This window comes from Vespa velutina, chromosome 9 (genome assembly GCF_912470025.1).
Source record: "Vespa velutina chromosome 9, iVesVel2.1, whole genome shotgun sequence".
NCBI classification, from domain to species: domain Eukaryota; kingdom Metazoa; phylum Arthropoda; class Insecta; order Hymenoptera; family Vespidae; genus Vespa; species Vespa velutina.
Window position 1 is genome coordinate 8,373,391 of NC_062196.1, and position 18,295 is coordinate 8,391,685.

Sequence of the window (18,295 nt, forward strand, 5' to 3'; positions counted from 1 at the left end):
AGAGGGACAAATTTGTCTTCGACCATTTTCGACCAATCGTGATTAATTTCTTCGGCCAATAAAATCAGTAATATTTAATTAATCAAATTGCGAATTTATGTATATTCAAATTGAAACGATTGAAAGTTGTCAAATGCGAAAATACAAGCGATAATTATTCTTCTTGAATTCTAATAATACTCGAGTAGATTGTTTATAAATAAGTCATTCAGAAAATAAATAATTATTTTTTTACAGAGTTATTAGACGAAAGAATATATGACGAGTATAATTATTCATTGTAATTTCCATAAGCGACAGATATGCGTTATAACTTTTTGCATGTGAACAATACGAATTTATAAGAATATTCTGATGGATAAAATAATTTTCAAGATTTTTTTTTAATAATACATGGTTTTGAATTTTGTATGACAAATAACTTTAAATTCGGCGCGTCTAATTTAAAATGGCGAAGTAAGTTACCCCTTCCGCTCTTCCTAATGTTCCTCTTACTCACGATAAGATTTTGTATTCTGTTCTTTTATTCCTATATAAATTTCCTTGGATGTGTAGAAGGATATGTGTGTGTGTGTGTGTGTATATGTGTGCGTAGAATATAGATAGGCATGGTGTTGAAGAGGAAAGACTGGTGAAGGTGTAAAAGCGTCTTATAAGGCCTTCACATGAGGGGCTAGATTGGTCTTAGACTAATTAGAGCCTGTTGAGCTGCAATAAGAATTTATATTGCTTGCTAGTCCACAATAGATTTTTATTGATGGTGGTACTATATTTATTATATATGGAAAAAATAGGATAAATATTAAATTTCTGTTTCTTACAAAGAAAAAAAAAAAAAAAAAAGAAAAAGAAAAAAAAAAGAACGAAAAAAAATATAGTATTCAATGAATGCCAAAAGTAATCCACAGAAAAAATCTAATAAAGAAATATCATTAACAATGATACCTAAGATTATGTCAGGAGCAACATCCACCAAATCTAATGATAACACTTTATTAAATTCTGTTAATGTATTTGTAAAATCTGAAGAGAAAACGTTCATTTCTTCTAATAAGACTGCCCAAAGTAATACGTACAAAAATAGGGAGATTAGTGATTCAACCATTCAATCTACTGTAGATCAAATAGAGGATCATGAATCGCATCAGTCCAATGCAGATACGCATAAAATAAGCAATAGCGATAATATATCTTTGCAAGTCAAAGAAATCATTGCATGTCCAGAATCACATCCAATATCGCAGAAAGAAATGATAAATGAACAGAAACCTATAAAGTCTATTATTATACCTTCTGCACAAGCAAAAAAGAGAGGAAGACCTAGGAAATATGTGTGTATCCAAATTCCACAAAAGTGTGATGACGACTCTTCGCAGTTACATGTTTCCAATTCAGAAGCATCAATGTATCACACAAAAAATTCTACAAATACGTTTGTAGATGCATCTGACAGTAAATCCTCTGATCAAAATATTAAAGTAAATACTTCTGACAATATTAATGCACCTAAGCGAAGAGGACGTCCTCCATCAAAAAACAAGAGCATTATTAAAAATGAAGTAAAAGATCGTAATAAAAAAAAAGTAACCATTAATACTCATGACATTGAACATATACCAGAATTGTCTAACACAGCTACAGTCACAAAGGAAAATAGTAGATTAAATGTAGTAGAGGAAGAAGAGGTTAGTAACATGATATCAATATAAAGTATATCTATTATTATTTCATATCTCACTGATCATTTATTTTAATTTAGATTCAATTAATTAAGTGTATGAGATGTGAAAAAAAAATAGCAAAGGGACAACAGGAAGTACATAATTTAATGAAACATAACAACATGGGCTGGTATGAAGGAGAAGAATCAATGGTATATAAAAAAAGCTATCTTTTTTATAAGATTTATTAAGAATTATTTAAATAAAATTTATAATATATATTGATTTTCTATTAATACTATTATAGGACTTTCAAAATGATATAAAATTATTGAAAAGGGTATTAGCTAATGCCATAAAAAAAAAGAAAGGTCAACTTGGTTGTGAACAATGTGGAGCAATAAAACGCAGTGTTAATGGATTTATATCACATATTCAATTTTGTGGTAAATCAGATGATGTAAGTTGTATTATATACCCTCACGTTATATTGATAACATTATAAAACATTATATTTATTATAATTAAATTCTGATCTTAGGAAAAAAGAGCATTAATGGTAACATGCTCTGTATGCAATGCTGTTATGATGCCATCATCTATGGAAATTCATGAGCGACATCATAGGGATTTGAAATATAATAAACGCAAAAGTCTACTGATGGAATTTCCGGAAAATGAAAAAGTAAGACGTAAAGCTGCAGAAAAGTAGGTATAAATAATATAACTGAGTAGACCTCATTAAAACTATTGTCGTTCAACAGTTTAAAATAATAAACCATTTTCTTTTTTTATAGAGCAGTATCAAAAATATTACAGTTTACAGAACTTGTTAAGGATGAATGTTTAGGACAATCTAAAAAGGTGGATTTAAATTCTTCTGTATTGGTAAGCAAATATAAAGCATGGTTTTCTGTAATTGTATGTGCAACTATATTAGCTTGCAATTATTTACAAAATGATGCAATGCCTAAAAGTTAACAATATGTAGGCATAGATTGAATAGTTTTTTTAAGATTAAATAAGCAAAATTTCTATCATTTCTGGTATTCAGAAATGTTACTGAATATATTTAATTCTGACATTTAAATTAATGTTATTAAGAAATTAAGTATACTAAGAAGTATACCAAATAAAAATACATTGATAAATTAATTTTGCTTTGAAAAGCTATTTTTAGACTGGACACTTATTGCATGCTACATATCTTCTTCACTCTTAGATACTATTATGACAAAATAAAAATGGATAAAAGGATTTTGTATATATGTCTAAGAGAATGAAATGTCTAAAAGAAGAGAAAACAAAAATATGCATAAGAAAAGATATTCATAGACATAAATACACGTATGTCAATGATAATGAAAGTGGTTTACGTAAAAATATGGAAATATTGTGTTGAGAGCAATTATTTTGTTCTGTATTATTCTGTTCAACTAAAAAATTTTAATTCCTCGCAAACAAAAAAGATATGACTTATTATACAAGAGTATATATATATATATATATATAAATATATATATATTGGAATGGAGTACTGGAAATAAAATAGGTACATGCTTAAATTCTGTTCTAATCAAATGCTAATGTCACATTAAACCGCTTCTATGACACATGATAAATTCTCACTTAATTATTAAGAAGATAGATTATGCGTTTAAGTCCTTTATTATGGTATGTTCAAGACCAAGATATATATGATAGAAAATTATTCACCCTCTTTCATTATGTGCAACATTAATTGCAATTCATAATGTGCAACATTATGTGCAAGTAAACAAACCTATATATCATCTGCAATTGTATAAATTAGAAACAATATTGTTCAATGATATACATTGTAATAATAATTATTATTATTATGTTAACACAGATGCTAACTCTACTAAGATCTGGAAGATCAAAAAATTTTGTATTTATTTTAATATTTATAGATCACTCAAAACGTGTGTTAAGGGAAGTGCCCAGTCTATTGCTATTACATAAATTATAAATCTTACTTCACTAAATAGCAGTTTTCAGCATTACTGGTTAATATAATCTCTGTGCAAATAGTTTGGTTTATAAATTGATATCAACTATGATCCATTATATAACACAATAACAAATACTATACTGCATCTATAAATCTATTATATAATTTAAATATTATCTTTCAAAATATTATGATACATATTATCATAATTTTTCATTCCTATGCATTGTGCACATTTTTATATATCTTCAAACTTCTGCTTATTATTGTGTATTTTTCTGGAGTAGTAAGGTCTTCAATTCAATCAATATTTAAATAATTCTAGGCTGAAGAAATAGTACCAAATACAAGCACAAAATGTGAAGATATATTGGATGATATAGATGGTACATCAAATGTTACTGGTATCAATTTTCAAGAAAATAAATCTTTTGAAACTGAACCAATGAAAATGAAAAAGCCAAAAAATGAAGATGATCCATTTTCAAAAATTGAAAGTACATTACCTGTTACTGAAGATCAATATGATACATTTGGATCGTATGTAGCAAGTGAAATACGGTGTTTGAATTCAGACTACTTACGCAGAAAATTAAAGAGAAAGATACAATGTGCTATCATAGATATACAAGATGAAGAAGATCGACTTCCAGGATCAACTACTCCAGAATCTTCGTTTACTTAAATTACTCCGTTATTTCTCTTAAATATCAGAACACCTTTTTACAACACCAATATTCACCCATTTGTTTTTATTAAAAACATTTTTTTAGAATATGTAAAGCAAAGACAATTTGGTCTGAATTACAATAAGCAATAGAAAAAATCAGTACTTTTACATTATTTTTTAATGTAATATAATATAACATAGAAATTAAGTTTCACATTCCTTTTCAAATAATTTTACTGTTTCTTAATTTCAATGTTATAATCTTTAAATCAATTTTATTGAATTTATATAAATTTTTCCAATTATTATTGGATATTTACTATATGTGAACCTGCCACTTCAATACTAGATGTATGTCTTGATTTACATCTAACTTTGAACGAAAGAAACAATTAAAAAATGTATCATGCAATAAATGTCCATATCTAAATAGTTTTTAATATTATGATAATGGAATGGCTTGCACTGGTGTTTATGACCAGATTATTTTGTTTTTATTTTTAAGTTATCCTACATCTGGCTCTTGTTATGATATATTTACACAATTATAGAAAAACGTAAAAATGCCGGAATTGAGAAAGAAAGTGCCGTCTGTTTGGAAAGCTATATGGAAGAAGGAATTAGAATTAGAAGGTGTATCAAAATGCCGTCAAATAGGATGCAATTTTTCATGTTCTTCATATGAAGATATGTGTAAACATTGTTCTGAATGTAATTTTACACCTCAAGAGGTAATATAAGAAATTTAATTTTTTCCATATCATATAACGTGTATTTTTATTATATTAACGATATATATATATATATATTATTTGTTTTTAAATAGAATTTTGCTTGTAAAATATGCAAATTTTTTGCTGAAAGTAAAGAGAAAATTATTGAGCATATCAAAGCTAAACATGAAACTGATGATAATGCAGATAATTCGCCTGATTTTAAAAAAGAAGATAATACATCTGATGAAAGTGAAGATGAGCCTCTTGCAGAAAGATTTAAACAGCAATCGCACGCTATAAATACGGAAAAAGAAAGTATGTATTTTAATAATTAAATAATTATCAAAAAGAAAAGAAGAATTTAATCATTGTATAAAATTATAAATATATTTTTAGAATCATGCAGTATAATGATGTTTTTGGATGATTCATATTCGTTAAAAGCACCCTGGAGTAAATTTTACTTGCCAACTTTGAACTGGACAATGGAATAGTAAGTGTGAATTGTTTCTTATTTATTATAAAAAATTAAGTAATTTACTAATTCTTACAGTGAGATGGAGAATTATGAATTTCAATTATTTCATGATTATCTTCCAAATCCATTTGTACTATTAAATAATGAAGATGCAATGCGATACTTACCTCCATTAAAAGCATCAATGCCTACAAAGACAGTAAATTTAAATTCATCTGGCAATGTAGAGAATGAAGAGAGTGAATGGAAATATTGGAAAACATTTGAAGGAGGAATTTCTCAAGGTGAAAAAAAAAAAAAAGAAAAAAGATAAAAATAATCGACTTACAGTCGATTTAAACTCATTTATTTTTATTGCTCTACAGATTTACCAACATTTTTTACCGGTGGACCTGTATGGGCCTTAGCATGGTTATCTATTCCAGCTTATGCATATCTTAAAACACCCGATCAATATATAGCATTAAGTACGCACCCTGATATGGAAAGTGAATATGCTATAGGGAAGGCATATTCGGGACATAATATGATACAAATATGGAATATGGGTAAATTAAATAATGAGTAAGTGTTAAATGTGTTAATAATATTTATAAACTTTTACAGCATCATTAGTATAAATATATTTTCTTAATTGTCAAGGTCGAAATCTATAATTAGTGCTCCTATTTTGTCATATGCAATTGTACACAATAGCAGTACAATATGGTCTCTTGAGTGGTGTCCATCTGGATGTTACCAAGATGACACTCTAAATAATTTTGAAAAAGGAACAGTTAGTTTTAGAAGGATGGGTTTACTAGCTGCTGCTGGTTCCGATGGTTCTGTATATGTTTACTCATTGCCATTTCCAGAAGAACTTAAATTTAACAAATCTGAAACTAATAAGTAAGAAAATAATACATTTGTTATAACTATAAAAACTTATCATATATGGTTCATTTAAGTATTACATATATAACTTTATTTTTAGTCTTCCAATTTACAAGACTGATCCTGTATTGATATTAGTTGTAAATAGTATTATATATAATAATGACAAGCAACATTGGCAATGTACCAAAATATCATGGACAAAGGAACGTGGGCATAAGTACGATTTATATCCTTTTATGATGACTATCTTTTAATTAGATTATTAATGAGAAATATATCTAATTTTAAGTACATTTTTTAGTACCATTGCTGCAGGTTTTTCAAACGGTTATATTGCATTATGGGATCTAACAGAGGAATCGCCATTATTAAAACAAAAACAAAATGATTCATTGATAATAAATGCATTTTCACATTTCTTTGCACATGATAGTGCCGTTAGCAGTAAGTAAATATAAATTGTGCTAATAAAAGTGCATAAATATATAATAATAAATTTATTATTTCGATAGTGTTGGCGTTAATTCCATACAACAATCAGCGATTTTTAGCTTCAGCCAGTGTAGATAGATTTTATAAGATATGGGATTTGGAAAATACAAATTCTCCTCAAGAATCTGTAAAAAAGGGTATGATAACTGATGGAGTATGGATGCTACATTGGCCTAGTGCTGTTATTGGTTTTGATGATGCCTTAGGGTATTAAAAATACTTTTATTTAATCTTGAAAAATGTTAATTATTTTTAATTTATTATTTGTGATTTTTTCTAAAGTGCACCTTAATGATTTTCTTTAGATTTAGACATACAAACTCGTACTTGGTTCCATTGAGGGAACATGGATTTAAATTGTGTCCACTACTTGCAACTAATTCTCCAACATATGTAAGTGCATTATAGGTCTTCCAACTGGATTAATATACGTTAATGTTATTTAAAGTGTACGTATTTATTTTTTTTAGACCGTTGCTGTATCAGATCATGCAAATGGTATAGCACATGGTTCTTTGGCTGGAGATATTATTTCTATTTTTCCACATCAGTTATTATATGCAAAAGATGTAGACAAGATATTGCCAAGAAAGAGACAAGTAGGTATCATGTTCTTACGAGCGTATTTTTTTTTTTTTTTTCTTTTCCATACAACGTATAATTTTTTTTATATGCGTACTTGTTGTTTTAGTTAAATTCTTTTATTAAAGTAGTAGATTTAAAAGAACTGCCGAAGGACAGTCTTAAAAAACAAAAAGGAAATGGTAAAGAAAAAAAATCAAAAGATTATAATTATATGCCTGAGACATATAATGAATGTAAAGAACGTTTCGGTATTATTTTTCACAATAACTTTGTGGTAAGTATATATTCTCAATTAGATTATTATGTAGCATTCATAAATAATTTTCATTATATAATTTTGAATATAGAGCGTAAAAGATAGTTTATCAAAGGACATACACCAAAAAGTTTTATATTCTGAAAAGTTGACATATGTTCCCATTGAACAATATCCATTTACGTCTGTGAATAAAGTAAGTTCGTAATAATAAATTTAATAAAACTCAAATTCAGTAAAGTAATAATTCCAAATTTTTTGCAATAACTACATTATTTTATATTCTTTAGATAGCTTGGAATCCAAATATGTGGAGTCATTTATGGCTTGCTGCAGGTTATCAAAATGGTTTAGTAAGATTATTGAATTTTACATTTATGTCACCGAAATGTGATATGAACAAATTAATAAAGGAGCATGCAGAAGCTTTTTTAAAAAGGATTAAAAATCAAAGTCAAAATCATGATTGACATAAACATGAATACTTTTAAAAAAAAAAAAAGTAAAAGCTCTGGTCCAGTATTTTTAAGATTCTGATCTCTGAATTGTTATAATTTTATGCGTTGAAATTAATTTAATAAAATATATTACCTATTGTCATTTTATAATGCACATACATATATCTTTATGTAATGCATTTGTTGTTATATTAATTTTCATACAGAACGGTAATGGTTGAGAATACACAAGTTACATAAGATTATGCATCTTTATAAAGTAGTTAAATAAATGTATAATTAGATAATTTATAAAGAAATACTGGATCAATTTTACATTTATTATATAATATTAGAATTCTGTAGTCAATTTATTACTTTATGTTAATTTTTAAAACTTATTTATTTTACTGTAGATATTTTATATAAGAACCGAAGTATATGTGTATACTTCCAGTATATTTATTTTTTTTAAGGAAACTTTTTAATGTCATTATGCAAGTATTTTATAAGTTTTAAGTATGCTGTGATACGAAAGAAATATACTCTGTTTAATGATTGTAAGGTTTTATTTATCAAGATTATAATCTTAAACCATTCTCCTGAGAAGCTCATTAATTTTGTCTTCGCGATTTCCAAAGTCTCCACCTTCTACATAATGATTTGTCTTCTTACGCCATCCACCGTTAGGAGTATTCAGCTGAAAAAATTAAATACAAATATGTAAAATTAAAAAAAAATAAATATATAAAAATAAAAGTGACTAAATATTGTGGGAGTTAGTCTTGAAATAATATAATATAGTATAAATTTCAATGGGTCTATACTCCTGTTATTTTTCGACATAGAAGGAGGTAATAAAACTCAAATAGATGTCTTATAACCATGCCTATGTCGCAGTATGATTAATAAAGAGATCTATTCCAAAATGGTTTTTGCAAATAAAAATAGAATGAAAAAGAAAAAAAAGAGAAAAATGGGCGAAAAATGGAAGTTGTCACGTTAATTAGTTAAATACCTTAAAAGGCCATAAGAAATTGCTTGCATATTTAAACTTGGGTCCTACTGTAAATATTTCATGGATCAAGTCTTCCATACAGATAATTCCTGAACGACCTGTAAAACATAAAGTTGTCAAATATAATTTATTACAGTGTACACTATGATAAAAAATATCTAAAATATATTATAAACATGTTAGTATTTCTTAGAAACTGCATATTAAATATATACCAAGAATTGCACTAAAAAACACTATTTGATTTATGACAATATGGAAGGAAGCATATACTGGATACATACTTTCATGGATTTGTCAATATATATGTGATTTGTTTTAATTATCATATATGAAGTATACTACTAACCAAGCTTTTTCTCGATGATACTGTTACTCGTAATGGGAATACGTTGTCGGTTAACTTTAGCGAAACCACGTTTGTAAATCAATTCTCTAACAGATTTCAAATTTGGATATCCCCAAGTTATGTATGGTTCCACAATGCGAAGCATATTTATGGTGGCCTTGTTAAGTTTTACAAATATACCATTGTTAATTTGCTTCAAACGGAAAAGCTGAAGTACCTTACGTACTTTTGGCGCAACTTGATTAACACTAAAATAAATTCGATCAAATAATATTTCATAGTAACAAACATATGTGCATATCTTAAAAGAATTGTACTAACCCACGTATACGAATAACAAATGCTAGTCTTGCCTCACCAGGAATATAATAATTTCCACGATTTTTTGCTTGTCTGATTAATCTAATTTCATCTCTTTCTTTTGTTCTATATTCCTTGACATAGTTTTCGGCCTTCTTGAAGATAATCTTCCTCTTTTTATAACGATTTGCACGTTGCTAAAATAAAAGTAAATGATCATGTTATCAAATATTACTTAAGATCTTTAAGAGAAAATAATAATTTTTTATTGATCAAAAGAGTTCAATGAAACAATTATTTCTTATAAAATGTTATGTCACTGCTTACCTTAATAGATGTTTGTAAACGTGCAGCTTTTACCGACTCGCGTCGTCTTATTCTTTTCAGTACCGATTCTGGTACTGCTGGAAGCTTTTTAGCCGCAGTAGCTTCTTTCTTTCTACATATGTTAAAATTAAAATATTAAAAATGATATTTATTATCATATAAACAAATTAACTTTACAAACAAATTACATATCGTAATATTTTCATCAGTGGAATCATGAATTTACAAATAATTATCTATAACATAGATATTTAATAGGATTAAGTATATTCTTCGCAACAAAAATTATTGTATTATTAAAGTTAAAGTAAATTTTTTGATTAATATCAACGTGATATTTTATGTCTCATGTTTCATGATAGATAGGTTACACGTTGGCGATACGTTGTTCTTCATATATTCACAAGAAATCAGTAAACTATAATACAGAAACAATTGATATATTGTTTTTCGTCATTTTGGTCATAATTTCAAATAAAAATAAAGTACATATGTCCCGATGATATTGGATATTTTTAAGACAGTAAGGTTACTTACTCTTCCGCCATTCTTCCGCCAGATAGAGAAACCTTCTAACCTTTTGTCAACCGAGGATTGATTCTTCTACATCAGATGGCGCCTCGAGTTTAAAAAAAATATTTGAAATATTGGCGCGATTAATTGGAGTTTATAAATATTCGTAATATTCCAAAGGACTTGGAAAAATTGAATGTCGAGCGAAAAAAAAAATAAAATAAAAATAAACAAATAAATGAGGAGAAAAGAATTAGAAAATTATTCTAATTTGTTGAAAAAAAGAAAAATGTTAATTATTGTCGAATTGATATCATCTACTGTAAATTTTTAAAGAATACACATTGAATAGATTAAAACAACTATAAAGAAACTAAAAAATAATAAAGATTATTAAAAGAGTAAAATTTTAAAAATGTTTAATAAATTACGACTATTGTGTTTCCCGGGCGATATATCGCAGTCGAGATATTATTTCTCGAAAATATAGAGCGCAATGTTCGCATAACCATGTGATGACGTCAAAATATGGCGCCTTGATCAGCTGGGTGTTGTGTAGTGCGTGCTTGAGATGCCCGTCTTTAGAAAATCAACCGAGACTGTCGTCTGTCTACTAAGATACGTGAGTGTTACTTTCATTTTATACGATTAAGTATCACATTTCATATTAAACAACGAAACAAAACAATGACGTAGAAAATCTAAATTTATATTTAAAAACGTGACAACATGAAAGATATCGTTTTCGATCATTGTACAATTCTCTCTGCTATTCGAAAGAGAAAATCATCTAAATTCGCGAGAAGGAAGGCACGTTTTGCGAAGGAATTAATTATCATTGGTGATGAAGATAGAAGTATCATATTCGAAAGATCGTAGCGTTATAAAACGTTTGTGTATGTAGAAAAACACAAAATATGGTGGCTAGAAAAAAGATCTCTTCGTAATCTTTTACTTCGCAGATTGTAGTCTCTGTTGAATTTATTCAAAGCCACGATTTGTTCGTTAACATTGTACTTGATGAAGGACTAAAGACTGACATCGTGCGTAAGCGGTATCGTGAAGATCGTTCGTATTTGTTCGAGTTTCGTAACCATTATCAACTCCATATTTGAATTCAACAAGTAACAGAATAGGCAGTTGCAAGTCCTGCTGTAATGCAATCTTTTAACTATTACATATTGGTAATGGCAATTTTTAGAAAAGGAGCTTTTTTTTTTTTATTCAAATGATGATTTCTCGCGTATAAAAAGATTTATTCTCTAACGCAACGGCCTCAATACGAGGATCGAATGCAAAATATAGTTCCCATAAAATACGTCTTACGTATCCATGTTAGTGCAGTGCGAATTTAAATGCGGACGGCATTTGATGCGTGTCACCCGTTGGACGAGGTTACGATGAATAAAAATGCATCTTCCTTCTTACATGATGTTGCCGTTTTTATTGTGAAAATCACGTTGAGCTTGACTATTGGAGCAGACGCCATTTTTTCTATATGATAAATATTGCGCGAGTGTTTGTAAAGAAAAGGTGCCAACACGGATGATATTAGAATTGGATCTAATTATTTGTCTATCATATTGCAGTTTCGCGTGCTTGTAATGTGGCTAGTTGTGAGAACTGCATCGATTTCGTCGACATACGCATCGTTCGGTGCAATGTGTTCTCGATAGCACCGCCATTTTGTCGCTTGTTAGTGGATAAACAAATGACGATGTCGTCGTGGGTACTTTGGGTTCGAGGCTAGGTGTGCGTGTCCTGTGCGCGGAAATTTCAATTTTGCTACTCACGCACGTTCTCTCTCTCTTTTTTCTCTCTCTCTCTCTCTCTCTCTCTCTCTCTCTCTATTTATTTCTTTTTCTCTCTTTCGATATACACGATGTCGCCACCGATGAAACGAAGCTTTTACAAAAAGAATTAATTACGCTCGAACATAAATAAGAAACATGTCAATTTCACTTGACCTTTTGATATATTTTTTTATGTAGCAAGACAATAAAAAAGATTATAATAGAAATACTGAAATAATACGTCGCGGCAAGGTTGTTGTAAGGATGTGACACTTTTGTATACACAACAAATTTTACTTTCTTTTTCAATGTTGATGATTATTAATTTTAAGAGCCTAAATAATATAAGTCTATCAAAATTTTATTGTGTGTTCTTTGTTAATACATTGTATTCTCTTCATTAACAGCATTATCTTCTTTTTTAAATTATTATAAACATATGCATACATCGTCTACACGTATATACATACGTACGTACGTACGTACGTATATCATACATACATACATACATACATAATACAAACAAATATGTATATACATATATGTATGTTTATGTATATATATATATATATATATATGTGTTAGTATTATTATTAATTTTTTATTCCATTAAATATGAAACACTTTGAGTTAATGTATTTATATTATATATTTTTATAAATAATTTAAGAAAAGTATCTTAAATCATCGTAAGCGCTTAATTAGTAGTATCGATTTTAGTAATATTTTTGTACATGCAGTGTCACATTGTTATAATGTTAAGCTTCTTTTCATTGTTATAAGGGAAAGACGAAAATTAGGATATTATTTGATACTTCGAGCATAATGATCTCGACGATGCGTACCCAGGTTACAGGTAATTGGGATGCATCAAGCAAATGTACTTCGACAGACATTAATCTAAAAAAAATTAACGTTGGATAATGAGACCATTGAACAGTGAAATCTGGCAGAACTTCTTTAAAAAAGTAATTATTATAAATCACTTTTGTGTAATACATTAACGAAGGTTGTAACGTCATTATCTTACAGTGATCAAGGAAGAACTCAACGCGATATGCCACCAGATAGACCAGATTCCACAGGTATGGAAAGAGGAATAGAGTTGAGATCCAATCAGATTTTCAATTTTCAAGATGCAACTTATACAACTAAAGAACGTAATAATACAAATGCGTTTGTAGAATCCAATTCGAGTTACGATGTTCAAGAAGAATTACCTATCAATGAAAAATCTATAGAAAAGAACAATCATTCAGACGATGACTTAACTTCTCTCAGCTGGTTACATCAACAAAATTTATTAAAGGGATTAGAAATATCAAACCCCAGCAAGGATATCAAGAACGAAAATCTTTTAAATAACAATGTGTGCGACGATATTGCAGACTTCTCTGAAAATACAAATTCTGTTTCCAGTTTGGATGATAGTTACTGTTCAGGTATGACACACACACACACACGTTTTCTTATTAGATCAGAATAAATTTTTAATATTATCTAAATTGCAGAAATTAGCAGTAAAAAAACAAATTCTACATCACAAAGCCATGGACAGCAAAACTATCAGCACTCGAATAGGAATTGCCAGAAGTCCAGTCAAGTGTTTAATGACTGCATGAAAGGTCATTATGAAACTTCTCCGAGTGATCAAACAAAGATATCATTGAGCAACAACAATTTGCCAGTGTCAAATCGCAACAAGCATCCTACACATATCCCTTACGATCCACATTTACATAGAAATAGTAAACCACCATACTCGTTCTCCTGTTTAATTTTTATGGCGATCGAGGACAGCCCTGTGAAAGCTCTTCCAGTTAAAGAAGTTTATGCATGGATTTTGGATCACTTTCCATATTTTAGGAATGCACCTACTGGTTGGAAAAATTCCGTTCGTCATAATTTGAGTCTGAACAAATGTTTTCGTAAGGTAGAAAAAGCTCCAGTAAGTATTCAATCGTTCATTAATTAGAACGTTTTAGAGTAGAGAATATATAAATATATTTTTATTACAGAATTTAGGTAAGGGCTCATTATGGATGGTAGATGCTCAATATCGTCCGAATTTGATACAGGCATTATCTCGTGCTCCTTTTCCACCTCCAACCGCACAAAATCTTTCTACTCCAGAAAAAAGTCAAAGGAAGAATGCAAGTGCACGTCTTCCGGATCCTGTCTTATTCCCATACCTTTCCAAAAGACTGGCATCTAGCAATATTAGCGAAACTCCTGAAACAGAGGTAGACAGTGACGTGGATGCTGCAGCCGCGGCTATGCTTTCCTTTAAACACGGGCCAATTATATTGAATCACAATAGAGGTATGACTTCTAATAATAATACCATTAATTCTGACGTTTTATTTTAATTATATTCTGGCGGTCATTTTATTACAGATCGCAAGAAAAAAATATTGGAATCTGAAAAATTAGTTCCTGTAATCACAAGAAGTTCTAGCGAAGATCATACATATAGTTGTATTACTTCCATCAAATTGGAAAAGTATGAAATATAGATTATTCTCTGATCGGAGATACATAAATTTTTATAGCTGTTTCTAAAGCATAAATTAACGAACTGGTCTTGTTATAGCAAGTACTCAAACGAGGAGGTCTCTACTGATTTCGATGAGCAAAGGAAAATAGCAGAAGGGGCGGATGCGCTTCTTAATTTAGCGGGCGTTAATACGACACCCAATAATAACAAAATACATCACGTACAAGCTACGAATCCTGTATCAAAATCAGAGAGCGTGACAAAATCTAAAAGACGGTTAGTTTCGAACGATTATTCGAGCACAGCGGAGAAGAAACGTAAACGTTGGCGAGAGTGGGGCGAAGGAAATCGGTACCTAAAGCATATTAGAGGTTAATATGAAATTTTTCTCATATACATATATGTAACTATAGTGATGAGAACTTCCAGCTAGTGCGTGTATCAGACAGTGTCTAGGGACACGTTTTATAAAAGTATTTGGTAAAGAACGTTTCTTGATTTTTGCGGTATTAGCTTCGGCGAAAGAATGATCTTTAACGTTTTGGTTCTATATATGAAGTCTTTTATATTGACTATTATATAGGAGTATTTATAGAAAACAAAGAAAAGAATGTATATGCGCACGTAATTATCTATAACGTATCAGATAACGTTCGAGAGTGGTATCGGAAGAAAAATCTTTGTAAGGTGCATTTCTAAAGAATTGGCGATTGCTCAGGGTTCAGAACTCGCTATATGCCAAATGAAATTCGGTAGCACTAAGCAGCAAGCAATAATAGCAATGTAGTTGTAAAAGAGTTACTTTCTAAAGATGTTATTTTAACATGGTGTAGAGAGAGAGAGAGAGAGAGAGAGAGAGAGAGAGAGAGAGAGAGAGAGAGAGAGAGAGAGAGAGAGAGTGAGAGAGAGAGAGAGAGAGAGAGAGAGAAGCGTATAGAGTAAGGTCAATGAAGAAAAATGCGATCGCATATTAAGCTAAGAAAAACGATGAAGTTTTTAGAACTGTTGTGCTGGTTATACATATTAATTCATAGAGAGTTTAATTATTGATAATAGAGCCTTATACTAGTTTTTTTTCTGTAGATATGTATAGAGATATATAATATCTATTCGATAGAGAAATTGATAATATATTTAAAAAAAAAAAAAAAAAAGAAAAAAAAAAGAAAAAAAAAGATTATACACACGTGCGCGAACGCGCATAGAGAAAGAGACGCGTTCGTAGAAACGTATACATACACATCCATGCTCACGTACTCATTACTTACGCTCAACAAGTGCATCTGTGAATGTACGCGACTATAGATTGGCAGTACGCGCGCTGCCAATGAGTAAGCAACAAAGAATATGATGTCGAGGTATACGCTCGGTATGAATTTGAGATAAGGAAATCTATCGTTTCACGTCTTTTTCTACTATCTTCCTGGCTTTTGAGATGATTTTAAAGAATGCTGTATATATGTAGACCCTATAATGTATGCACAGACCAGTTTTGAAATTCCTTCGATTACGTGACATTTTGTATCCGCACTTTTCCTATCGATCTGGATAGCGATGGAAGAATGTGCAAGGAGACATCCTATTTTTATATAAGAAAAATTAAAGAAAACGATAACAATAAGAAAAAGTCTGCGGATACCTGTCTTTAAAAAAGAAAAAGAAAAAGAAAAAGAAAAAGAAAAAGAAAAAAAGAGTATGTATGTAGTATGGATGTGAATATCGAAAAAAACTGGTATTGCATATATTAATATGTAGATCTATATATAGAAAGAACGTATATTTTTACAGGGCTCTGCCCGCGTGATAAAAGCTCTTCCTAATAACTCGCTAATACACAGATCATTAGCATAAATCATGTAAGAATTGCGAATGTTGAAATTCGTGCGTTGAAACGCAATGTGTGCGTTGTGATAGAGCAACTCGCTCGAAACCAGGTCAAGCGTTCATAGGAATATCGTAGAATCTATACTGAATTTCTAATATTATCATTGTAAATTAATAAGAAGTTTACGGTAGTAATAATTCTACGATTGACCGATAAGAATTATTGATAGGACGATACACAGTGTACGAATATGTAAATTCTTCACGAAGACTTTTCGTATTGGTTTCGACACGTTGCTCTATCATTATTTTCTTTGCGCGATATCGTAGGTAGACATCAGCTACGGAAGAAAGTCTTGATTATAAATGGTGCAGGGAAGAATGCCATGTTTAAGTAGTCGAGATAACTTTGATTTTTCATGCACATATAACTTCAAATTATTCTACGTGGCACGTACTGTACTATACGAAAATTTATCCGCCGGTGGATATTAAGTGCTTCATTCAAAATTTATATACATATATACATATACAATGTGATATGTGTATATGCGTATATATGTACTACGTGCGAGATAATCTCATCTAGATATTATGTTTCCACTGTCTGTGATAACGTTGCAATACTTAGTACAACTCGTTGTCATTGCTATACCTGAAGAAAACGCAAGCTTTAGAGTCGCCTAAGTGGTTTTTATTTGGGTTTCTCTATGTCCTATTCGTATTCTCTCCAGTCGGTAGAAGAGATATTTAATGGACTACTTGGCATTCTTGTTCACACCTCTACTTTTATCATTTTCTTTGGGATCAGAAAAGAAAGCCAAGATGAAAAAAAGGGGTTAGAGGGGGATGAGATAAAACGATTGGAAAAGGGAGAAAATTTGTATTTGATAAAAATTCGTTGGAGACTAGCGCGTAGCTCTTGTTCTCTGCGACCAAAGGTCCGATCTTCCATGTAGAGTTTATCGTAAATTCAAGTCGATCGATTATAAGATGGCCGGAGATCATTTATCGTCATTAACAATCGTAGCTGATTGTTAGGATAGATTAATAAAAGAGAAAACAAAAAAAGCCTTTAACAAGATATAGATGATCGATCGTTTATAGCGACACATAAAATACAATGAAGCAATGCGTTCATGCGATGGTTCTTGTCGGTTATAATAAAAGAGAATACTCTGTTGGATTATTCGAGGAAAATGAGGTATGCTTTTGCCGTGGTACGTTCTAGGAAACTGGATAGAGAGCAACAGTCGAAATGCTACTATTGGTCGGTAGATCCGATCAATTTAATAAAAGGAAAATGTATATATATATACATACACACACACACACACGCACACACACACACACACACACACACACACACACACACACGTGTATGCAATTATCATCGTCGGCCAAGGAACTACCGTGTATCAATTGGATAGATTTGTTTTTTCAAATAAGAACCATTTGACCGGCGGTAATGACAACGAGATTGGTCGGCTAATTTCCTAAAGTAGGAATACGTCGACCGCGTGATACA

At 30.1% G+C, this 18,295-nt stretch overlaps 3 protein-coding genes across 11 annotated transcripts; 2 read left to right on the forward strand and 1 right to left on the reverse strand.

Moving 5' to 3' along the window:
* The first annotated feature begins 449 nt into the window (after positions 1-449).
* On the forward strand, positions 450-8,556 carry LOC124951781 (general transcription factor 3C polypeptide 2-like). Of its 4 annotated transcripts, none has more exons than XM_047500666.1 (19): positions 450-1,685; positions 1,760-1,873; positions 1,969-2,121; positions 2,203-2,369; positions 2,459-2,549; positions 4,858-5,037; positions 5,133-5,337; positions 5,419-5,515; positions 5,576-5,784; positions 5,866-6,064; positions 6,143-6,388; positions 6,474-6,593; positions 6,678-6,820; positions 6,889-7,075; positions 7,174-7,261; positions 7,339-7,467; positions 7,560-7,727; positions 7,801-7,905; positions 8,000-8,556. In XM_047500666.1, the coding sequence occupies exons 1-19, from the start codon at positions 885-887 to the stop codon at positions 8,177-8,179; spliced, it is 3,582 nt and encodes a 1,193-aa protein (XP_047356622.1). In that variant the 5' UTR covers positions 450-884; the 3' UTR covers positions 8,180-8,556. The 4 variants fall into 4 exon arrangements, with proteins under 4 accessions (XP_047356622.1, XP_047356623.1, XP_047356624.1 ...); XM_047500667.1 differs by having other exon boundaries at positions 8,004-8,556; XM_047500668.1 differs by lacking the exons at positions 7,801-7,905; positions 8,000-8,556 and having other exon boundaries at positions 7,579-7,718.
* Positions 8,557-8,696: 140 nt separating this feature from the next.
* On the reverse strand, positions 8,697-10,759 carry LOC124951785 (60S ribosomal protein L7). Its single transcript, XM_047500679.1, has 6 exons — positions 10,678-10,759; positions 10,141-10,252; positions 9,835-10,010; positions 9,514-9,761; positions 9,165-9,262; positions 8,697-8,846 (listed from the first exon to the last, which is right to left on the reverse strand). Exons 1-6 carry the CDS (start codon positions 10,686-10,688, stop codon positions 8,736-8,738), a joined length of 756 nt encoding a protein of 251 aa, XP_047356635.1. The 5' UTR covers positions 10,689-10,759; the 3' UTR covers positions 8,697-8,735.
* Positions 10,760-11,134: 375 nt separating this feature from the next.
* Positions 11,135-15,865, forward strand: LOC124951783 (forkhead box protein N3-like). 6 transcript variants are annotated; one of them, XM_047500677.1, is made up of 8 exons: positions 11,146-11,275; positions 13,296-13,414; positions 13,479-13,531; positions 13,631-13,888; positions 13,958-14,394; positions 14,465-14,768; positions 14,844-14,949; positions 15,040-15,865. In XM_047500677.1, the coding sequence occupies exons 3-8, from the start codon at positions 13,504-13,506 to the stop codon at positions 15,317-15,319; spliced, it is 1,413 nt and encodes a 470-aa protein (XP_047356633.1). In that variant the 5' UTR covers positions 11,146-11,275; positions 13,296-13,414; positions 13,479-13,503; the 3' UTR covers positions 15,320-15,865. The 6 variants fall into 6 exon arrangements, with proteins under 6 accessions (XP_047356630.1, XP_047356633.1, XP_047356629.1 ...); XM_047500675.1 differs by adding an exon at positions 12,243-12,405 and having other exon boundaries at positions 11,169-11,275; positions 13,479-13,888; XM_047500674.1 differs by having other exon boundaries at positions 11,135-11,275; positions 13,230-13,414; positions 13,479-13,888.
* Positions 15,866-18,295: the final 2,430 nt, after the last annotated feature.